The sequence below is a fragment of the Artemia sp. Qi Xiang Cuo genome, chromosome 6 (genome assembly GCF_049724085.1).
Source record: "Artemia sp. Qi Xiang Cuo chromosome 6, ASM4972408v1, whole genome shotgun sequence".
NCBI classification, from domain to species: Eukaryota; Metazoa; Arthropoda; class Branchiopoda; order Anostraca; family Artemiidae; genus Artemia; species Artemia sp. Qi Xiang Cuo.
The window spans coordinates 34,395,674-34,420,805 of NC_142799.1; the positions used below are offsets into that span (position 1 = coordinate 34,395,674).

Sequence of the window (25,132 nt, forward strand, 5' to 3'; positions counted from 1 at the left end):
TGAGGGTTTCGGGCGAAAAATGTCAAAAAGGTATTATGTGACAGTGATGGTTGCGCAATCATTACGTGATCTTACATAAAGTGTGCGCCGCCGTTAAGTTAAAGAAAGAAAGAAAAAACGTTGTACGTTTCGGGTGATATTTAAAATGTCAAAAAAAGTATTACGTGACTGTGTTGCACAGTCATTTCGTAAGGTGTGCGCTGTCGTTGCGTTATAAGCGGGGGTTCCCCCATGGGTTCCTGTGGCAGGTTTACATAAAATTGCGTCAAGCATAATACACTTGACCGTTTGAAACGGGGTAAGTCGTGTGACCTCATTGGAGTCCAGAGGGGTGTGTCATAGAGTCTTGCCAAGTGTGTTCCCTTTAATAGAACTGATAACTGCGTTGTGCAGATACGAGGGGCTCCACTTATGAAAACTTTTATTATACCGACCACCCTCCAAGTAATTGAAACTCCTGGGCATCTTACCTGGCCGTGCCAAATCTTGCCAGGTCGTGAATCTTGCCAGGACATGCCAAATCTTACCTGAAAATGTCAAATTTTGCCTGGGAGGGAATCTTGCCAGCTAGAAACACGTGCGAGGGGCTAGGAGCTCCCCTTGTTATTACTACTTTTCTATTATCCCGACCACACTCCAAGTAATTGAAACACCCAGGACCCTTGTCAAGGGGTGGAATCTTGCCAGGGGTGGGAATTTGTATAGAAAAAAAATTGCGGCACTTGGTCACTAAAAGAGCGATGCGCTGTTGAACCTTCTTCTTGCGCCGTCGAGCCGATGGAAGAAAGGAGTAGTCCGTATGGGCGTCACAGAAAGCCGTGAGGCATCACTACTGACCCCTAGCCTCCCTTCATTTGGGAGAATATATCTGGACTCTCTTATTGTCTCTTATTCTCTCTTATCCCTCTCTTATTGTGAGACCACCAGTTTTTAACAGGAAGCTGAAGTTTGTCAAAAATTAAACGTATTGACAGAAAATATAAATTTTAGGGTAAAGAGCTTTGGGTTGAGGGAGTAAGTAGCACTTCTTGTAGTTAGATTAGCTTTGAATAAGAGGAGGGATCACACCCCGCCCCCTCAAACCCTAACCTTTATGCTTTGAACTAATTACATTTCCTATAAACGTAACAGTTTTCAGTCTAAATCTTTTGAAAGCATGTCGAGCAATTAAAACAAGCGCAATTACAGACTGGCTGTATTTGTTAAATCTTAAATGTTCCTAGGAAAGTGACGACAAGACTTCAGCGTAAAAGGCAGGAGATTGAGATGGGTGTCAGCTTTCCCTCGAAGACCAGGTAACTCTATTGATTTTAAACTCACTCGTTACTTTCATTTGAAAAATGCTTGTTATTTTATATTTAAAATTTCGACCTGCTAATATCTTTTCGAATTTAAAAGGATGAGCGTCAGTCTTCTGGAAGGTCTAGATTCAGTACCATCATTTTCAATAAGCAAGAGCTGCTTACAAACATAATCTTCTTTCAATTCCAAATATTATCTCAATATATTTTCGATTCTACACTAAATTCAAGAAAATAATAGCAAAGACAAAGGATTTGACACTTACGTAGACGCTGGGTTATTTTCTGCTGCAATAATAAGACAGTCTTTCCCGAAATCCGGCAGTCTTTGTGACCTGAAATTCAAAAAAGTCCATAAGCGTGAAGTTATTTTTAGTATCTTTATTTCCTAAGAAAAAGAGTAAATAAATTTGGTTTCTGAGACAAGAATACACCGACATGGTCTTCTGAAACCTTAAATTTGACATTAGTGACGCATTGGAGCCGGCGTCCCCACTAGGAAATCCCTCTCCCCGCGGAAAATTCCCTCACCCACAAAATAGAGCAACCAAAGAGAAAGTACTAAAGTACTTACCTAAAACTGTCGATCAGATGTACTAAGGGGTAACAAAATAATCAGATATATAAAAACAAACAGTTTTAGGACAGTGACTGGTTGGTCTCCAATCACTTTCTAAAACTCTAAACTCTTAATTTTTTATCGAAAGAGCATCCTCCAAAGTTTCTACGATCATGAGACGGAGGTGGGAAGGAGGAAGGGGCAGTTCCCCTCATATACGGAATAAATTATGCTCATTTGAGGGTTTATTGTTACTCTTTACTTTCATAATAACAGCTGAGCGTAGAACAGAAAATTTCCAAGAAATAAAGAGAGACTAAATGTCAATTTCTATCACCAACCCTCCCACCCCTTCCTTAGAACTAATTCTGTATCTACCTAAAGGCTCAATGGGAGTTAGGATGCTATGGCATTACAATGCACTTTGAGGCACCTGCCCTCCTCCCTAACAACAAAACAATCAGAGAACCCTGCTGTAGAAGTTTAAAGCCCTCGTCTACAAATTTTGGGACTTTTGTCCCAAAATTTTTTTTTTGTCTTAACAAATTTGTTTTTTTGTTTTAAATGATTTTTTTTTGTTTTAACAAATTAAGATTATCTGATTCAGGAGAAGGGTTAGGGGGTTTGACCCCCTCCCCCCGAAATGTTTGTCTGACTTCTAAAAACGTAATAAAATCAATAAAAACGCATTTTTATGCGTTTTTAAAGTTTTTTTTTTGTAAAAATAGCTCCTTCCCCCAAACAATCCTGAATACTGGCTTGGCGATTATATGTCAATTTCTACCTCTTTCAAATACTACCAGAAGCTTTGTTTTCACCAATTTTAAATGGTAAATTTCTCTTTAGTAGGGAGACAGGTATTACTCCAGGGCGAACACCATGATGCCATCTATAATTGAGTCTAAAGCTGACGAGTACATAATTTATTCAAGGATTATTGATCCACTAACGGGTTAATGACACCTTTTCCAAGGTCAATTTATTTGTTGTTTCTAAGTGTATTGACCCCGGGATAAGGTTTGCACATGCCCATTGAACTCTAACGGGGCAATGTATTGATCCACAAGAGGGAAAGTAGATTTCTGAGATATTGATTTGCATAATCGGCGGGGAATTATTGATCCACGAAAGGGGAATTAAGAAACATTATTGCTTCTTTGATCTTTAGGTCTGAGAGATATCAGGTCTTTAGTGACAGAGATAAATTGATATTCTATTTTTAAATATGGGTTCTCTGATCTTTAGGCTTAGTGATAAATTCGGGAATTAATATTCTATCGAAGCCATAACTGTGTAAGTAGGAAGACCTTAGATATTTTTTCAGAAATTCAAGACAGATTGAATATATTTAACGCGGGAAATGGTTTCCTGGGAATTTCAAATGTGACAGCGCAGGGATGTCGAAACAAAGGAACACACAGAAATTACTTTTAAGGGATTATTTGGGCGAAAGAGTTTGAGACATTTTAGAAGATGATTTGGCCGAAACAGTTTGAGACATTTTAGAAGATGATTTGGGGTGAAACTCTGTGGTCGTTATAATACACAAGTTCTATTTGAACAGTGTTGTGAGGTCTCCTACCCCAACCCCAAATGGCCCCATCCCCCGGGCCCCCAAAGGGACACCCTCCAAAGTCCCCCCTATCCCCCGGGCCCCCTTTCCCCAGGGCCCCCCCGAGCCTCCCAAAGGGGCCCCTCCCACCAGGGCCTCATCCTCCGCCCCCCCGGGCATCCTCTCCCCCCGGCCCCCAAAGAGCCCCCCTCCACCCTTGGCCCCCCAACCCATTTTTTTAATACTTTTTTTTGTGCACTTGAGACACAGATGGGCCCCCCTCAACCTCAACTTTTTGGCTCCCCACCGAATATATTTTTCAGAACAAGTTCTTTTCTTAATATCCCTCCTAAACCTATTTTACAAGTTGAAGTACTCATCCTTTTCACACACAACTTTACTTTACGACTTTTTGAATACCCCAACACCAAGCAATACTTTTCAAAAGGCTTTATTATATTTTTTCAGAAAATAGTTCTTTTTTATATGGATGTTTTATGTATATGGATGTAAGGGTTTTAATTGTTCGCCATACAAGCGGGCTATCATTCCTGGTACTTTTTTGTATGACTGATGTTTTATTTGATGATTTTTGTATGGATGTTTTATGTTTATGGATGTAAGGATTTTTATTGTTTCCATACAAGCGGGATATCATTCCATGTTTTATTTAATGATGTTTTTTTGTAAGGATGTTTTATACCAATCGTACTCCATGCTTGCTCATAGACACGACTCGGCTTTCTCACTGGTACTCTATGGTGGGTTATCGAAACTACCTAGTTTATTACATATATTAAACCAGTATTTTTTACGCAGTGGAACGATAAACACATAAGTTGTATCTTTAAAAAAGTGAAAATGGTACATTTTAAGAAAGTGTGTTCATATGACAGTGTTATTGTAGTATTGAATGCTGACAATGAGAAGTATTTGAACTATGAAACAAGTACAAGTGGTAGCACTATTCAAAATGTATGCGTGCATTGTCATGACAGTAAGGAATTAAATTTCTTTGGAGTACCACTAAAAAATCAACTCTTGTGATGGTGGATATGCGAGATTGAGATCTCTGGAGATGATTGCACTCAAAGAGAATGCCAACATAAAAATAATAGTTGATGAAGAGGGGCATCTTCTTGCTAGTGCTTGTGGTAACATGTTAAAGAAGTGTTACATCCCATCGTCAGCTTTCGGGTATTAGCATTTAACGGAAGCTCAAAAGAAGACATGCATCCTCTTCTACTAATATCATAAACCATATCTTGTCTACGTGCCGGAACTGTTACCTGTGTAAAAATAATGTGATAATAGATAGTGAAATTGCCAGAAAAAAAAAGGGCATTGACAGAAAATATTACTAAGGAATATAAAGATGAATCAATGAAAAAAAAATGACAGCAAACGTCACTAGCATTGATCAAACAATTAATGAACCAAATAATAGCAAAGATGAAATGCACATGGAACATGTGGATGACCCCTCAGTAGAAATGTGTTCACATGATAGTGTTATTGTAGCATTGAATGCGGACAAGAAGAGGTATTTGAACTATGAAACAAGTACAAGTGGTAGCAATATCGGAAACGTATGCGTGCGTTGTCATGACAGTAAGGATCTAAATTTCTTTGGAGTACCAAAAAAATTCAATTATACAAATGGTGGATATTCGAAAGTATCATTTCCAGAGAAGTTAGTACTCAAAGAGAATGCCCGCATAAAAATAATAGTTGATGAAGAGGGGTATCTTCTTGCTATTGCTTCTGGTCACATGCTCCCGATTGATAAAACCTATCATCATCTTTTAGGTATTAGCATTCAACGGAAAGCAACGGGGAAAAGAACGGCCTACTCTTCTACTAATATCATAAACCATATCTTGTCTACGTGCCGGAACTTTTACCTGTGTAAAAATAATTCTATAATAGACAGTGAAATTGCCAAAATAATAAAAAGGGCATTGGTAGAAAATATCACTAGGGAATTTAAGACGAATCGATAAAAAACAAAGTGCCAGCAAACGTTACTACCAATGTTCAAACAGTCAATGAACCAAATAATACCAATGAAGAAACGCATATTGAACCTGTCGGTGACACACCAGTAAATAATGTGTATGACTCAAAATGAAATAATGATTATTCTACTGATTACGAGCTAAGAGAAGACAATAGCTACAATATCAAGAGAGAACATGGTGAACTATTTTATGGAACAGATTCAAAATGTTCAAAGTCGATCATTGATATTAATAATGAATCATAGTATTTTTTTATATTAATATTCTACATGACATTATTTCATTAAAAATATATTATGCATTACATTATTATGTGTTCATTATTTTTAGAGTATGCTAGCATATCAAACGTTTAGAATGTCTATTAAAACACTATATATGTAAGAAAAGGATTTTGCATACATCTATTGTCAGACACATGGAATAACATTGACAAAATCCAAATATCAGAGTGAATAAATTTTTTCTATCAACATCTTTGTCAGATAAATCGGATAAAATTGACTAAATCTGAGACTCAGATTGAATAAATTCTCTATCAACATCCTTTCTCGGATACGTTGGATAACATTGTCAAAATCTATGTATTAGAGTGGATAAATTCATTATCAACTTCCTTTTGTCTAATACATCAGATAACATTCAAAAAATCTAAGCATCAGAGTGAATAAATTCCTTATCATCGTCTTTTTTTTCCAAAAATCTTTCAATATGTTTAATCAATAAATATCTTTAAGCTTAACCCGTCTTTATTCTATTGAACAGTTCTATTAATTGATTAAATTATGAAGAAATTGTAAGTAAATAACAATCTCTTTCTTGAATTCACCTCTTGGATACACAATATTGAAATTTCATTCAAGAAATCATGAAAAAATTGTAAGTAAGTGACAAACTCTTTACTGATTTCACCTCTTGGATACACAATACGGATATTTCATTCAAGAAATTATGAAGAAATTGTAAGTAAGTAACAATCTCTTTCTTGAATTCACCTCTTGGATACACAATACGGATATTTCACTCAAGAAATTATGAAAAAATTCTAAGTAAGTGACAAAATCTTTACTGATTTCACCCCTTGGATACACAATACGGAAATTTCATTCAAAAAATTATGAAAAAATCGCAAATAAGTAAAAATCTCTTTCTTGAAGTCACATCTTGGATACACAATGCAGATATTTCATTCGAGAAATTATGAAGAAATTGTAAGTAAGTAAAAATCTCTTTATTGATTTCACCTCTTGGATACACAATACAGATATTTCATTCAAGAAATTATGAAAAAATTCTAAGTAAGTAAAAATCTCTTTCTTGAAGTCACCTCTTGGATACACAATACGGAAATTTCATTCAAGAAATTATGAAAAAAATCGCAAGTAAGTAAAAATCTCTTTCTTGAAGTCACCTGGTGGATACACAATACAGATATTTCATTCAAGAAATTATGAAAATATTTTTAAGTAAGTAAAAATCTCTTTATTGATTTCACCTCTTGGATACACAATACAGATATCTCATTCAAGAAATTATGAAAAAATTCTAAGTAAGTAAAAATCTCTTTATTGAAGTCACCTCTTTGATACACAATACAAAAATTTCATTAAAGAAATTATGGAAAAATCATAAGTAAGTAACAAACTCATTATTGAAGTCACTTCTTGGATACACAATACAGATATTTCATTCAAGAAATTATGAAGAAATTGCCAGTAAGTAACAAACTCTTTATTGATTTCACCTCTTGGATACATAATACAGTTATTTCATTCAAAAAATTATGAAAATATCTGTAAGTAAGTAACAAACTCTTTTTTGATTTCACCTCTTGGATACACAATACGGAAATTTGGAAAATATTTGGAAGTAAGTAACAAATTCCTTCTTGAATTTGCCCCCTGGATACACAATACAAACATTTCATTCAAGAAATTATGACAAAATTCTAAGTATGTAATAAAATCTTTCTTGAATTTGCCCTTTGGATGAATAATACAGAAATTTAATTCAAAAATTTATGAAAAAAACTGTAAACAAACTCTTTCTTGAATTTGCTTCCTGGACATACAATACAGATATTTCACTCAAGAAATTATGAAAAAATTATAAGTAAGTAAGTAACAAACTTTCTTGAATCCTCCTCCTGGATACACAATACAGACATTTCATTCAAGAAATTAGAAAAAAAATTGTAAGTAAGTAACAAACTCTTTATTGATTTCATCTCTTGAATACAAAATACAGATATTTTGTTCAAGAAATTATGAGAAAATCGCAAATATGTAAAAATCTCTTTCTTGAAGTCACCTCTTGGATACACAATACGGAAATTTCATTCAAGAAATTATGAAAAAATTGTAAGTAAGTAAAAATCTCTTTCTTGAAGTCACCTCTTGGTTAAACAATACAGATATTTCATTCAAAAAATTATGAAAATATTTGTAAGTAACTAACAAACTCTTTATTGATTTCACCTCTTGGATACACAATACAGATATTTCATTCAAGAAATTATGAAAAAATTGCAAGTAAGTAACAAACTGTTTCTTGAAGTCACTTCTTGGATACACAATACGGAAATTTCATTTAAGAAATAATGAGAAATCGACAGTAAGTAACAAATTCTTTATTGAATTTGCCCTCTGGATGCACAATACAGATATTTCATTCAAGAAATTATGGAAAAATTGCAAGTAAGTAACAAACTCTTTATTGTTTTAACCTCTTTGATATATTATGCGGAAACTTCATTTGAGAAATAATGAACAAATGTAAGTATATAAAAAAATTTTTGTTGAATTTTCCCCCTGGATATATAATACAGACATTTCATTCTAGAAATTATAGAAAAATCGTAAATAAGTAACAAACTCTTTATCGTTTTTACCTCTTATACACGATGCAGAAATTTCATTCAAGAAATAATGAAAAAATTGTAAGTAAGTAAAAATCTCTTTATTGAATTTGCCCCCTGGATACACTATACAAACATTTCATTCAAGAAATTATGGAAAAATCGCAAATAAGTAACAAACCCTTTATTGATTTCACCTCTTGGATACACAATACAGTTATTTCATTGAAGAAATTATGAAAAAATTGTAAGTAAGTAACAAACTCTTTCTCGAAGTCACATCTGGGATACACAATCCAGAAATTTCATTTGAGAAATTAAGACAAAATTGTAAGTAAGAAACAAATTCTTTCTTGAATTTGCTCCCTGGATACACAATACAAACATTTCATTCAAGAAATTATGACAAAATTCTAAGTATGTAAGAAAATCTTTCTTGAATTCGCCTTTGGATACACAATGCAGAAATTTAATTCAGGAATTTATGAAAAAAACTGTAAACAAACTCTTTCTTGAATTCGCTTCCTGGACAGACAATATAGCAATTTCACTCAAGAAATTATGAAAAAATTATAAGTAAGTAAGTAACAAACTTTCTTGAATCCTCCTCCTGGATACACAATACAGACATTTCATTCAAGAAATTAGAAAAAAAATTGTAAGTAAGTAACAAACTCTTTATTGATTTCATCTCTTGGATACACGATACAGATATTTTGTTCAAGAAATTATGAAAAAATCGCAAATTTGTAACAAACTCTTTATTGTTTTCACCTCTGGGATACACGATACAGAAATTTCATTCAGGAAATTATGAAAAAATTCTAAGTAAGTAACAATCTCTTTATTGAAGTCCACTCTTGGATACAGAATACGGAGATTTTATTCAAGAAATTATGAAAATATTTGTAAGTAAGTAACAAACTCTATATTGATTTCACCTCTTGGATATACAATACAGATATTTCATTCAAGAAATTATGAAAAAATCGTAAGTGGGTAATAAACTCTTTATTGTTTTCACCTCTTGGATACACAATACGAAATTTTCATTCAAGAAATCTCATTCAAGAAATTATGAAAAAATTCTAAGTAGGTAACAAACTCTTTCTTGAATTCACCTGTTGGATACACAATACAGAAATTTCAATCATGAAATCATGAAAAAAATTGTAAGTTAGTAACAAACTCTTTTTTGAATTCCCCACTTGAATAAAAGATACGTTAATTTCATTCAAGAAACTATGAAAAAAAATTGTAAGTAAGTAAGTAACAAACTCTTTCTTGAATTCGCCCCAGGGGGCCTAGTGAGAAAGACATACAAAAATATAGGTTCATTTTTTTTTTACTAAAACAAGTACTACCATATATTTCAATTAAGATATAGATGGAGTTCACCATGTTCTTTCTTGATATTGTAGCTATTGTCTTCTCTTAGCTCGTAATCAGTAGAATAATCATTATTTCATTTTGAGTCATACACATTATTTACTGGTGTGTCACCGACAGGTTCAATATGCGTTTCTTCATTGGTATTATTTGGTTCATTGACTGTTTGAACAATGGTAGTAACGTTTGCTGGCACTTTGTTTTTCATCGATTCGTGTTTATATTTCTTAGTAGTATTTTCTACCAATGCCCTTTTTATTTTTTCTGCAATTTCACTGTCTATTAAAGCCTTAGTTCTACATAGGTAAAAGCTCCGACATGTTGGCAAGATATGGTTTACGATATTAGTAGAAGAGTAGGCTGTTTTTCCTCCGTTGCTTTCCGTTGAATGCTAATACCTAAAAGATGACGATAGGTTCTATCAATAGGTAGCATGTGACCAGAAGCACTAGCAAGAAGATACCCCTCTTCATCAACTATTATTTTTATGTTGGCATTCTCTTTGAGTACTAACTTCCCTTGAAATGATGCTTTCGCATATCCAGCATTTGTATAATTGAAATTTTTGGGTACTCCAAAGAAATTGTACTTGTTTCTTGTACTTGTACTTGTTTCATAGTTCAAATACTTCTCCTTGTCAGCATTCAATGCTACAACTACACTAACATGTGAACACATTTCTACTGAGGGGTCATCCACATGCTCAATATGCATTTCATCCTTGCTATTATTTGGTTCATTAATTGTTTGATGAATACTAGTGACGTTTGCTGGCATTTTGTTTTTCATCGATTCATCTTTATATTCCTTAGTGATATTTTCTGCCAATGCTCTTTTTATTTTTCTGGCAATTTCACTATCAACTATCACATTATTTTTACACAGCTAACAGTTCCGGCACGTAGACAAGTTAGGGTTTATGATATGAGTAGAAAAGTATGCATGTCTTCTTTTGAGTTTCCGTTGAATGCTAATACCCGAAAGCTGACGATGGGTGTAACACTGGGTAACATGTTACCAGAAGCACTAGCAAGAAGATGCCTCTCTTCATCAACTATTATTTTATGCTGGCATTCTCTTCGAGTGCAGTCATCTCCGAATATCTTAATTTTACACATCCACCGTCACAAGATTTGAATTTTTTTGGTGCTCCAAAGAAAGATTAGTCCTCACTACTATGAATATGAACAAAAAGATTTACAATCGTGCTACCACTTTTAACTGTTTTTCAGTTCAAATGCTTCTTCTTATCAACATCAAAAGCTACTATAAGACTATCAAATCCACACACTTTCTTGAAATGCTCCATTTTCACTTTTTTAAAGATACAAATTATGTGTTTATCGTTCCACTGCGTAAAAATTACTGATTTAATACATGCAATAAACTAGGTAGTGTCGATAACCCGCCATAGAGTACCAGTGAGAAAGCCGAGTCGTGTCTATGGGCAAGCATGGAGTACGATTGGTATAAAACATCCCTACAAAAAAAACATCATTGAATAAAACATGGAATGATATTCCACTTGTATGATAACAATACAAATCCTTACATCCATAAACATAAAACATCCATACAAAAAATATCAAATAAAACATGGAATGATAGCCCGCTTGTTTGGTGAACAATAAAAATCCTTGCATCCATAAATATAAAACATCCATATACAAAAGAACGTTTTTCTGAAAAGATATAATAAAGCCTTTTGAAAAGTATTGCTTGGTGTTGGGGTATTCAAAAAGTCGTAAAGTAAAGTTGTGTGTGAAAAGGATGAGTACTTCAACTTGTAAAATAGGTTTAGGAGGGATATTAAGAAAAGAACTTTTTCTGAAAAATATATTCGGTGGGGAGCCAAAAAGTTGAGGGTGATGGGGGCCCTTCTGTGTCTCAAGTGCGAAAAAAAAAGTATTAAAAAAATGGAGTGGGGGCCGGGGGAGGGAGGCTCTTTGGGGGCTGGGAGGGGGCTCTTTGGCGGCCCGGGGGCCCTTTGGGGGGCCCAGGGTGGAAGGGGAACCCGGGGGGGGGGAGGGGCCCCTTTGGGAGGCTTGGGGGGCTCCGGGGGGAGGGGGACCTTTGGGGGCCAGGAGGGATGGGGGGCCCTTTGGGGGCCCAGGGGCCTTTGGAGGGGGGACCTTTGGGGGCCCGAGGGGATGGGGCCCATTGGGGTTTGGGTAGGGGACTTCACAACACTGTTCAAATGGAACTTGTGCATAATAACGACCACAGAGTTTCACCCCAAATCATCTTCTAAAATGTCTCAAACTGTTTCGGCCAAATCATCTTCTAAAATGTCTCAAACTGTTTCGCCCAAATAATCCCTAAAAAGTAATATCTGCGTGTTCCTTTTTTTCAACATCCCTGCGCTTTCACATTTGAAATTCCCAGGAAACCATTTCCCGCGTTAAATTTATTCAATCTGTCCTGAAATTCTGAAAAAATATCTAAGGTGTTCCTACTTACACTGTTATAGCTTCGATTGAATATGAATTCCCGAATTTATCACTAAGCCTAAAGATCAGAGAACCCATATTTAAAAATAGAATATCAATTTATCTCTGTCACTAAAGACCTGATATCTCTCAGACCTAAAGAGAAAAGAAGCAATATTGTTTCTTAATTCCCCTTTCGTTGATCAATAATTCCCCGCCGATTACGCAAATCACCATCTTAGAAATCTACTTCCCCTCTTGTGGATCAATACATTGCCCCGTTAGAATTAAATGCGCATGTGCAAAATTCGTCCCGGAGTCATTGCACTTAGAAATTACAAATAAATCGACCTTGAAAAAGGTGTCATTGACCCGTTAGTGGATCAATAATCCTTGAATAAATTATGTACTCGTCAGCTTTAGATTCTATTATAGATGACAGCACGGTGTTCGCCCTGGAGTAATACCTGGCTCCCTACTCTCTTTTCCTACATAAAATGTTCAAATATATTTAAACATAAGTGCACAATTTATTTAAACACCAGAAGACACTACTGTAGAGGTCGTGATGGCTTCAGCTACGTAGAAGGCCAAGTCACGCAGTACTTCTATCCATAAAAACAATAATACATGTCTCTGTCCGCCCGAATTTCTTTAAGATAATTATTATTCAGAACTTATTTAACAAAACTACTGTTCATCAAAAATTTTGACTAAATATCTAAATCTCGTCCAAAATTTTACTGTCATCTTTCATCCGCAGAATGTGCCCTAACCATCTCAACCTTTCTCTCACTATAGCCATAACAAGCAATACTTTGCTTAGAATGGGCATATTTGTGATGATCAACTTATTTTTTACTATTTTAAAGAACATTTTTTCAGTGTTATTTTTTCTTTATATTCCATGTCATTCAAAATTATACATAACCAAATTTTTAAAGCCGCAACTGCAACTTTTGACCAACTTTTGGACCAAATTAAAAAAATATGCATTTTGAACATGTTTGTTTTGTCCAAGCCATCTAAAGGAACAAAAAACTGAAATTCTAATAAAACATCAAAAAGAACAAAATAGTAAAATGCTAATAAAATATAGGATAAACACAAAATGAACATACTTAATTCTAACTTTCTAAACAACAATTTTTTGACACCATCTTTCCTTTTAATTCTATATCATTCAAAATTATAGTGTAATGTTTGGTAGATAAATCTTTATTTAAAACCCAGGCATCTATAATAAAGACCACTATAAGCAAAGCAAACAAGCATAACGCATCAAGGCAAATAAGCAAAAGCACGTAATAGCAAGCTGGTGCACAACCACAAGCATAAAGCAAGGCATCACATAATGCTACATCCCCCTTTGGCTATTTCCAAGAGATGAGCTCCTTCTACCTCTAGATATAGAGGCACTAGGCTTACTCTGCTAACTGCCAATAACTTGGGAAATTATCACTCACTACAGGACACAACAGAACACTCCTTTGGGAGGCGCATGGCTCACTCCCATCAGCTGCCAATGGGTTTTGTCAGACCTACACTAGACACAAATGCCTCATTGTCCCTTCGTTATTCATTATAGGTTTACTCTCTCTGGTGACTTCACCACTCTGCCGGATGTTGTGGCCTGAGCAGCTGTTTTTTGTGCTTGAATTGTGCTAGACGGTTCACTTGCTGGCAGGTGGGGCTCAGCTATGGCCATATCGGGCTCGGTGGCGGTAATCGGGGATCTCTGCAATGATCTGTGCAGACTCATGCTTGCGGTAGTGTCAGGACAATCCGCAACCTGACCCAGGTTTAGTGACCTTGATACAGCCCCGGAGGGGTACTTCATGGCAGGTCTATTATCAGGTGTGAGTTGAGAGGCTGCTTACATCAAGTGTCTTCGGTTGCGGCGAAGGATTGTACCATCTTTGGTTGAAAGGTACTACGATCTAGGCTCATCTGCCTCTTTAATTATTTCCTCGCTTTTCCACGGCACTTCTGGCTGTTTTCTGAAGAAGACCTGGTCACCTCTGAGTTCGGGATGTTCTCTAGCATGCCGGTCATGGTAGGATTTCTGTCCATGTTGAGCCATCGCTCTGCTCGCCAAGAATTCAGAAGTCTGTATCACTCTCTTTTCCAAGTGCTTTTCTATGCATGGCAGTTTCGAGCGGAGCTGGCGGCTCATGAGCATTTGTGAGGGGGCAGCTAAACCGTCTATCGGGGTGTTACGGTATTCCAAAATTCCGAGGTATGGGTCCGATTCATTTTCACTTGCCTTGGTCATGATGCTCTTGCAAATCTGGATAGTCTTTTCCACTAATCCATTCGACTGACTGGGAGTATATTGGACTTGAAGTTTTTAACTCGAATCCCCAGTCTCTGGCAAAACTCTTGAATTCTTGGGACACTAATTGTCTACCATTATCGGACATCATGACCTAGGGTATGTCATGACGGGCAAAATGCGACTTCAGTTTCAAAATGACTTCTGCAGATGTTAATTCACGCAACAGATCAGTTTCAAAAAAGCGGCTATGGTAGTCCACTATTAGGAGGTAGCTGGCTCCATGCCAGGTGAATATGTCACAGGCAACTTGTTGCCAAGGGAGAACTGAAACTGGTGAGCAGATTTATGGCTCTTTTTGTAGGCTCCTGCTGTTTTTTTGGCATGTGTAGCAGCTGAGTTTCTATAATTTGTACCTGGCCAGCCAGTTTCTATAATTTGTCTGAGTGCAACTAGCTGGGGGTCTTCTTTAGACTGGTTGCGGATTTATTGCAGTTTTGAATCGCTCACCGGAAATAACTTGACAACTTGGTGTACATACGCTTCGAGTTCTCTCTGGCTTGCCTTGTCAATGTCTGACAGGTGGAGCCTTGATAATGCATCAGCGACTGGTATTTCAGCACCAGGTTGGTAAGTGAAACTCAAGTCGTATGGCTGAATCTGGAGCATCATCCTTTGTAGTCTTGCTGGGGCAGTGTGCAAAGGCTGTCGTAAGATTGTTTCAAAAGGGCAATGATCAGTGAAGACATTGACTTGCCTTCCATAAATGTAATGATGGAAGTATCGGCAGTCAAATAAAATGGCGTAAAGCTCTTTGTCTAGCTGTGAGTATCTTTGCTCGGTAGGCACAAGGGCTGGTGAAGCGTAAGCTATTGTCTGTCTATTCGTTGAGATGTATGCCCCTAGGCCGTGTGACGAGGCATCGACTGTCAAGTCAATTGAGGTACTTCGGTGATCAAAGAAATGAAGGTGTGACACAATGGAGCCCTTTATTTCCTTTAAGGCAACATCGTGCTTTGTTTCCCAAACAACGTGTTTGTCTTTGCAGATGTCACGAAGGTCCTTGCATTTTGTTGATAGATTAGGTATGCATCTGGCTCAATAATTTAGCATTCCTAGGAAGGTGGTCAGCTCTTTTTTGTTCGGTGGCTTCGGCATTACGTTAATTGCACGTAGCTTTTCTGGATCGGGGCGCATCCTTTTTTTGCCAATCATGTGGACAAAGTATATTACCTCTTGTACACCAAATTTACATTTACTGAGGTTGAACCTCAACCCTTTTGCTCGTGCCCTCTTTAAGACAGCAACAAGACGCTGATTATACTCTTCCAGGGTTGAACCGAAAACTAGCAGATCGTCTATGATAACTATAAAGCCAGTGAGACCTTCAAACACTTCCTCAATGCGCCTCTGGAATTCGTCCTGCGCTGATATAATGCCAAACGGCATATGCTTGAAACGGTATCTTCCAAAGATAATGTTGAATGTAGTTAGGTCTGAGGATTCCTCATCAAGCGACAATGACCAGTATCTTGAACGTATGTCTAGCTTTGTGAAGTACTTTGCTCCATGCAAGTTGGATGTAGAGTCTTCTAGCGTTGGAACAGGGTAGTGAGGTCTTCTGATGGATTTATTGAGATCCGCAGGGTCAATACAGAGGCAGAGAGTGCCATCTTTCTTTTGAACGGCCACCATGGAGTTGACCCATTCAGTAGGGACTGTCACCTTCTCAATGACACCGTCTTTCTCCATTTTATCAAGCTCTGCTTTAAGCTTGTCGCGAAGAGCTGATTGAATTTTCCTTACAGCATGAACCTTAGGGATGGGATCCGTCCTTCAAATAAAAATGGCACTTGCCATCCAGCTTTCCTAGCCCTTCAAAGACATCGTTAGACTCTTTAATAGCCTCCGAAATAGAATTGCAGATTGGTAATTCAGTGCTTGCAGCAGAGATGACATTCATGAACAGTTTAATAAGGTTCAGATCCAAGCTTGATCTAAAGCCGATTATGGGAACAGAGCCTGTTTCTACAATGTAGAACTGCTGGTTGGAAGGCCTAGATTGTTCATAGGTACACCTCACAGTATATGTCCCTCGAACGGGAATCCTGCCACCACAGTAACTAGTAAGCTTCTGCTTAGCCTTGGGTATTTCTGGCTTTGGCAAGAGTATGTCAAAATACTTGATGGGAAGGATATTTGCTTGCGCTCCTGTGTCAACATTGAAGCTAACTGGCAACTGGGCGTTTATTATGAGGGAGACTATGGCTTCTTCCTTGTTATTTGTTTCTGAGACTTCATGCAGAAATATCTCGTCCTCATCATCAGAGTTTTCAAGTGTGTTGTTGGTGCCTGAAACTACATTTACGACCTTGTTGCTTCTGCAGACGCGTGCAAAATAGTTAGGCTTGCGGTACTTTGTACATGCTTTTCCTTTTGCAGGACATACATGATTAGGGCTGTAGCTTCCTCCACAGAAGTAGCATTCTCTAGATCTTGGGCTGGTGGTCTTGAACTCGTAATGTCTTCTGCATGGACGGCGATTGATTTTGTGAATGGAATCAACTTCTTTTTTTATACTGCCTTCATCAAACGTTCTTAGCTGTGCCTGGGTTGTTTCAAACATAGGACATTTCTCTATAGTTGTTTCAAGGGTTAGGGCATCCCCTTCTACGAGCAGGCGCTCTCTGATACGTGGGTTCAGTATTCCGCAGACTATTCTATCTTGTACCATTTCGTCTGCGTCCCTGTAGGTACAGGCCTTAACCAAGGTTTTCACCTCTGTTATGTAGCTTTCTATGTTTTTTCCCTCATATTGGTCACGTTTCTGAAAGACGTACCTTGCAAACACGCTGTTTGTTTTAGGTGTTGCATAATCTTTGAATTTTGCCAGGTATAGCTCAAGCTTGTCCTTTTCCCTCTCAATGAAGGTGAAGATATTAAATATCTCTCTTCCCATGTCTCCTACCCAAATAATTAGATAGGCACACATGATCTTCTCAGTTTTCCCAGATAAGGGGTCAGCAAAAATAAGACGAGCATGCTGCTCAAATTGCTTCCCCTCATCTGGAAGACACAGCGAGTCCCAACTGATAATTGGCTGGTTGACATCCATTACTGGTCTTTCACTTCTGACACCATGTAATGTTTGGTAGACAAATCTTTATTTAAAACCCAGGCACCTATAATAAAGAACACTATAAGCAGAGCAAGCAAGCATAACACATCAAGGCAAATAAGCATAAGCACGTAATAGCAAGCTGGTGCACAACTACAAGCATAAAGCAAGGCATCACAAAATGCTACATATAGGATAAGTGAATGTATAACACTTTTAGAATTTCAATGGGCAATTTTGGAATTTATATTTATACCAGTAAAGCTCAACTAAAAATCATGCCTTTAAGCGGGTTCGGGGGTTGGAGGTGAAGCTCTTGTTTATGATAATCCATGGTTCTTTTGAGTGCAACTTATTGTGTTATCTTTATTTTTGCTCATTTTAGCTTCAACATAACTTTTTACTTCTCGCTAAATATTTCCTTTTAACATTTTATAAAGTTGATTCTTAAATAATCAAGGTTGTCTTTGACGGTTCTATGTACCTTGGCCAGCTACTGAAGGAAGGGATTCCCCAACGTAGTATCCTAGTTCCTACTCTTTTGTTTTTGCTGACCAGTGACAGAGAAGAAACCTAGCAATCTATAGCATAGAAGAACATCATAGCACAGATGATCATAGAAGAAGAGGCTTTTTAGTCGTCTCAAATCACAGTTCATATATTTATCCAGTCAGCTTATCGGTGATCATTTCTGGTCTTCGTTCTCAGTACGAACAAAAAGCTCCTCCCACTTCTTCGTACATTTGTTAATAGCGAATTTTCACTTGTCTCCGATTCTTTCACGTTAAGTGCATTATTTATAATAGCGGGTTTCCACATGTTTCCAATTGTTTCGTGTCTGACTTGTCTACCTGTGAAAAAATGTGATGCCGCTTATGTTTCTACTTTCTCTGGAGCACTCGCACCCCGGTCCGGGTTTTTATAATGGGTGAGATAGGGAATGATCATACTGGATAATTATATGAACTGTGTCTCAAATAAACAAAACCTGTCGATGAATAAGAAAAATCTAAATTGAAATCAAAGAAGAAATAGCATCATAATAATAACAGAAAAAAGGTAATACATTTCTAACCGACTTTCACGGACTATTCCTCCGATTTTCTTATTTGGGCGCTGAGAGCGGAACTGAAATATCGATACGAAGAATATGCAATTTTTGATAATCATTTTTGTCATCCAGACATTGGAGATTTTTCTTATATGCTTCTAATTTTTCATATATAGACAAATTAACTAACACCCCATCGGACAGGTTTGGTGTTTTGGGTATCCTGGATGTGTCATAAAGAAAAAAAAAACTTTTTATTGATTGATGAAGGCAGACTCTTAAAAAACAAGAATTCAAAACTGTTTATTACTTTAATTTTATTGCTCTGTGTCCCCAAACACAAACATCAACAAAAGAAAGAAAGAAAGAGAAGAAATATAAAAACAGAGCTAAATTCTGCAGTCAATTTTTTAAGACCTATAATACCCGCCCGATATTTTAGCTGCGATTTTATCTCCGTTAGAAATTTGAGCCTGCAAAAAAATACCCAACTACAAGCTGGAACAATGAGATGACAGATGGATTAGTCCAAATTGGAAAATTCATAATTTTAAAAAGTACCAAGTTTTTTTGTTTTTTTTTTTCCATTTTGTACTTGATTAATAAAACAGACGGCAGATATGCTGCCTTCTCAAGAAAAAAAAATAACTACGAAGGAACTGTATAAATATGGTTCCCAATGCTATTGAATAATGTTATCATTGACAAGTCTTGAGAAGAAATATTAACAGCCTTACTGATGATGAGCTCCAATGACTTCTGACGAGTTCCAAGCGGGCACAACAGACTTTTTTGTGTCCATAAGTATTCCGGTATGATTCCTTAAAAAAAAAAAAAAAAAAAAAAATATTATTCTTTTTGCAGAGTCACTTCATAAGGAAGAGGTGTTCAACTTCGAAGGGGGCTCATTCGAATGGAAATTGACAGCTTTGGTGTTCTTTTTAAGGAGTCAAAAGGGGTCGGTGGGGAAACTCCCTCCCCCTACCAAGCTCTATCCCCTCCAGACATCTGATCAAAATTTTGAGACAGCCATTTTGTTAAAAAAAAAAGTCCAAACGTCAAATAACTAGGCCTCCAGGATTGACAACCCCCCTCCCCAGCCTCCGGGGTAAGGGTTGTAAGCTATGCAAGTTTCCCATTGTTAACATAGTTTTTTTTTATTGGGATTAGGGGGCTTGTTTGATCCTGTGGCTCCACAAAGGCTTAGGGTATTAATGTGAAAGTTTACGAAAATGTTGAGAGGGATATTGAATACAATTAAAACACACTATGTGCGTGCTGGTTGTTAAAAGAGCGTATGAGCAATACCCAAGGAGCTAAGGGTATTAAGTTGAAACTTTCAGGGTATGTTTAGGAGAATGTTGAAGAGCGATCGGGAAACAATCCGGCCCCAACCTTGCCCTTTTGAGGTGCTCCTCCCCTCAACATTGATCGATAATTTTGAAAATTTTGTTTACATGCGGGAATTATCATTAGGAGAAGGGGAAATGTTAAAATCTGGATGTGTTCGAAAAGGCCAAGGATACTAAGGTGAAAAATCGGGGAACGTTGAGAGGTATGTTAAACTAAATCAAAAGACACTAGTTGCTTCCAGTTCATCAAAAAGACGTATCTGCGGTATCTTAAGAACGGCTGAAGTCATCAAGTTGAAACCTTTCAGAGCATGCTGAGGGGGTGTTGTAAAGTTGTCGGAGGGCAACCAGCCCCCATCCCACGCAAACAAACACACTCAGAAATAATAGAGAAACTGTTCTCAAGACAGTGGAGTTCAATTCCGTGGATATTTCAGCCCTTTGTCCAAGGGCCGTCCTCAGCACAACACCAATATCTATATTTTGTTGATGTTGTGCTGAGAACGGTCCTTGGACATAGGCCCGACAAATCCACTGAATTGAATTCCACTGTCTTGAGAAAATTGTCCCTGTTGTTTCTAAGCGTCTTTGTTTGTTATGGAAAGGCAGTGTGGTTTTCGTTGCCATTTACCCATCCCACGCAGTTTTTAGGTCAGCCCAAAGAGATCCGATCAAAATTTGAAACAGTCATCTTGTTCAAAATAGTTTCAAAGGTCAAGTACCTATATCTTGAAGGATGACAAAACCCACCACAGCCCCAAAGGGCTATATATATATATATATATATATATATATATATATATATATATATATATATATATATATATATATATATATATATATATATATATATATATATATATATATATATATATATATATATATAGGGTTGTTAATTGGGAAAACGGGGGTATGCTTGACCCTGGGTCACCAAAAAGGCTAGGAATATTAAGATGACACTTTCAGAAATGTTGAGGAGGATGTCGAACAAAATCAGAACACACCATATCCAAAGATGGTTGTCAAAAGTACGTATCAGCCAAATCTAAGGACCGGCTGAGGGTATTATGTTGGAGCTTCCAGGGCATGTTGAGGCAGATGTTAAGGAGCAATCGGAGGGCAACCAACAGTGGCGTAATTTTGCCAACATCCTAGGATGGATGGGCAAAGTTGGAGCCGATTTTCCCAAGTCAAGCGAAAATAACTAAGTGGAAAATGAAAAATGAGCCATATAGTACCATTAAGGTGAAGGTATACTAAAGAAAACTGATCTGTTTTTGTGGATACATGATTTGCGTGGACCTACCTCAGTTTTGAGAAGATTTTTGAAGATGATAAATTTCAGCGGGGGGGGGGGGGGCCACATCCTACCCCATAGCAAATTATGCCCCTGGCAACCCACCCCCATTCCTTTTTAGGTACCCCACCCCTCAACGCTGATAGAAATTTTGAAAATTTATTTTTTATAAAGTAGTCAAAAGATCTAACAATTATACCTCTGGAAATGCCATGCCCTCCATAGTCCCCTGGGCAAGGGATGAAAAATAAAAAGTGGTTGATTTTGTACATGCAGTATTTATCATTGGGAAAGAGGGGAAAGATTGAACCTGGGTGTGTCCAAAAAGGCGAGGGGTAGAGAGGTGAAATTTTGGGAAATCAAAAGGCACTATGTGCATCCTGGTTATGAAAAAGGCGTATCTACAATATCTTACGAACAGGCAAGGCTATTAACTTGAAACTTTCGGGGCTGTTGGTATTGCAACTGTAACTACTTACGACTGCTACTGCGACCAAGATTCCTTGCTACGGCGACTACTTGTAATTGTGACTATTTGCGACTTCGACTAGGACTAGTTGTTACTAAGACTACATGTGACTGCGATTACTTTTACTTGAAAATACTTTCAGGAAATTTTGACGGAAGTACTGAACAAAATCTAAACATACTATGAGCATACTGGTTGTCAAAAGGACGTGTCAGCAATATCTCAGGGATGGGGATATTGCCCCCCCCCCAAGCACCCCGAGTAAGGGATTTTAAACTCAACAATTTTTTCATTGTTTACACACAGGATTTATAATTAGGAAAGGGGGAATGTTTGATCGCAAGTGTGTCCAAAAAAGCTAACGGTGTTAAGTGAAACTTCGGTGAATGTTCAGGGAGATGCTGAACTAAATCAAAAGACTGCGTGTATCCAAACTAGCAATAGGGGGAAACTGCAATAGCTTAGGAACAGCTAAGTGCATCAACTTGAAACTTTTAGGGCCACTACTACTACTACTACTACTTCGGCTGCAACTGCGACTGGTTGCGACAGCGACTGTAACTACTTGCGACTGCGATAACTTACAACTTTGACTGCGACTACTTCTAGCTGTGACTACTTCTAACTGTGACTACTTTTAGAGAATATTGAGGTACATATTGAAAAAAAACAAAAATTCAAAATACACTGTGTGCATGCTGATTATGAATAGGGCCCGTCGGAAATATCTCAGGAACGACTGGTTGAAGCTGTTAGGGCACGTGGAGCCATAATTTGAAGGCAAAGGGCACCCTTGTACTCTTTAGATGCCCTCCCCTCAACACCAACCAAAATTATGAAATAACAATCTTGTTCAAATTGTCAAAAGGTCAAATAACTTTGCTTCTGGGGATACAATGCCCAGCAAAGCCCCCAGGGAAAGGGCTGGGAATTATGCAATGTGCCCATTGTTTACATACACTATTTATCATCAAAAAAGAGGAGGAATGTTTGATCCAGAGTGTGTCAGATGGTGGCCGGCGTTTACCCCCCCCCTGGCGAATAACCCCCCTCCCAGAAAATTCCCTCCCAGGGAAACAACCCCCCGGAAAATACCCCCCGTGGAAAATAAGGCTTTCCAAATTTGAGAACTTGATTTGAGTTTTATTTTTTAATTTCCGTAGGGGGATGGAATTTTGGTACTTGTGTATTATGCGCCACTCACTCAAGTTTACGCTGTGTAAAATGTGAGAACACACCGGTTTTTTTGTTAGTTTCTTCGTTACTTTAGAAATAAATTTGCGCTATAGATTTGCACATTAGGGGGGGGGGGGGGTAAGCATAACGGGTCTGCATGCAAAATGTTTTCGGTACAATTATTTTGCATATTAGATAGATAGACAAATAAGTGTATTTTAAAGCCAAATATTCGGCCATGAACAGAGTAAAATAACATAAATGAATATATTGAATAGGGGGGGGGGGTGTTTAACCCCCCAAAAATTACCCTCCCATTTTTTTAATTTCCGTAGGCGGATGGAATTTTGGTACTTGTGTATAATGCGCCACTCACTCAAGTTTACGCTGTGTAAAATTCGAGAACACACCGGTTTTTTTGTTAGTTTCTTCGTTACTTTAGAAATAAATTTGCGCTATAGATGTGCACATTAGGGGGGGGGGCATGGGCTTAGGCACCATATGGCTTTTTCAGCCATATCTAATGTAAATTTGAAGGTCTAGGGGGGGAGGGCAGCTTCCCCCTACCCTCCGTACGCCCATGGGGGGGGGGTAAGCATAACGGGTCTGCATGCAAAATGTGTTCGGTACAATTATTCTGCATATTAGATAGATACGACAAATAAGTGTATTTTAAAGCCAAATATACAGCCACGAACATGGTAAAATAACATAAATGAATATAGTGGCTGGGAGAATTTTAAATAGTTCCCAGGAGATGAAATTTTAAGAAGACATTTTACGCTGGCTGAATTTGTGAGAATTCATATACGAAATTTCTTTATATGTCTTGCTTTCTCTTTGCCGATTTAATTTTACGCGTGGGGATGTTAAGGGTAATTTTGCGGGGTAAATCTTTGCCAGGATTGAATTGTCCAGAGTATATTTCTATGGGGAGAGGTATTTTTCATGGGGGAGGGCATTTTTTTGGGGGTTAAACACACACAACCCCCCCATTCACTATATGGGGAATGTGATTGGATCGGAGCTGCCCTCCAATCACTTTGACCCTTAAAAAAAGCACTAGAACGTCTGATTAACGATCCAATGATTTTGGGTAAATTTTTACCAAATCATATTATTGAGTTAGGAATAAAGTGAATACACCATTCGATGCCTTTTTTTATGCTGATTACGAATATAATAATCATTTCTATTGGAAATGAATTTCAGCACACACACCCCCTAACTTAACCTAACCCCCGACCCCAGATGTGCAAATATTCGTAATCAGCATAAAAAAAAGGCATCGAATGGTATATCCACTTTAGTCCTAACTCAATAATATGATTTGGTAAAAATTTACCTGATTTTGTAAAAAACAGCTATCTCAAAATGTCTATTAGATGCTTTTCCGGGTAATACAACTTGTGTGTGTGGGGGGGGGGAGCTGCCGTCCGATCACTTTTACTCTTAAAAAGAGCATTAGAACGTTTGATTACCGATCCAATGAACCCCTCTGAAGTTTATTTGACCATGCTTTCTACAAAAACCTTATATGCCCCATGGCATAACTTACAACCCTTGCCCTGAGGGCTGGGGGGATCTATAGCCAAGACTATCCCGTGGGAAGGTGCTTTCAAGTCCAAGTGACCCAAAGCGTTTGAAGAAACGTCCAACAGTAAATCCCAATTGTCATGTTGGCATATTTCAGGACCCTCTAGAGGGAGGCGTTGAGATATGTACTTCAAAATACCTTCCTAGGACACACTTTAGCCTGTAGATCCATCCCTGAAAGTTTCATTTTCCTAACTTAACCCCTTTCCAAGATAGCCAAAAGTAGCTAAAGTAATTTTTCTGAAAATTATGAAGTAAGAATTGTTTTCTTAGCATGTTTCCTCCTCAATAGCTCCAATTCTAGGCTTCAACCCCATATAAACCTAGCCTATTCCTGAATTGGGTTTTATTTAATTGGTAATTGAATACTAGATTATATAGAATAAAAAAAAATCTATTATAAACTTACGACTAAATTGATATTCCCCTTCAGTTTTGAAACAGTCAATTCACCATAACAACTGACTTCTGAAATTGGACAAGAGCTTGTTTTAACTTATTTCTCCTTTCGTAAACGTAACGAATGGTAGAAGAAATATTAGGAACTTGAAAGGGAAGCGATAAAAACAACTCAAGGGGCTATGCATTTTGCTACTCTGTGTATAATGGATGAAACGGTGAAGAACTGGAAACAGGCTTAGAAACAACGGAGGCCCTATCACGACAAAACATGTTTTTAGTGGAGGTTAA

The 25,132-nt window shown here is 37.4% G+C and overlaps 3 protein-coding genes across 3 annotated transcripts in view; 1 reads left to right on the top strand and 2 right to left on the bottom strand.

The window, feature by feature from the left end:
* The window catches only part of LOC148951156 (protein adenylyltransferase Fic-like), a 464,238-nt gene that overhangs the window by 189,664 nt on the left and 249,442 nt on the right, over positions 1-25,132 (top strand). The gene's annotated exons all lie outside the window — the stretch shown is intronic.
* LOC148951158 (uncharacterized) overlaps positions 1-25,132 on the bottom strand; it is a 49,785-nt gene that overhangs the window by 2,969 nt on the left and 21,684 nt on the right. Inside the window, exons 2-3 of the mRNA XM_089091009.1 lie at positions 19,290-19,373; positions 1,568-1,636 (exon numbers count right to left, since the gene is read on the bottom strand). Coding sequence (XP_088947135.1) covers positions 1,568-1,636; positions 19,290-19,373 — 153 coding nt within the window. The remainder of the gene's footprint in view (positions 1-1,567; positions 1,637-19,289; positions 19,374-25,132) is intronic.
* Positions 16,200-17,498, bottom strand: LOC148951159 (uncharacterized). Its single transcript, XM_089090344.1, has one exon. The coding sequence runs from the start codon at positions 17,496-17,498 to the stop codon at positions 16,200-16,202; it is 1,299 nt and encodes a 432-aa protein (XP_088946470.1).

What these genes read in the sequence shown, in the direction of transcription:
- LOC148951159 (XM_089090344.1), bottom strand. Translation starts at nt 17,498, where the DNA reads ATGGATGTCAACCAGCCAATTATCAGTTGGGACTCGCTGTGTCTTCCA.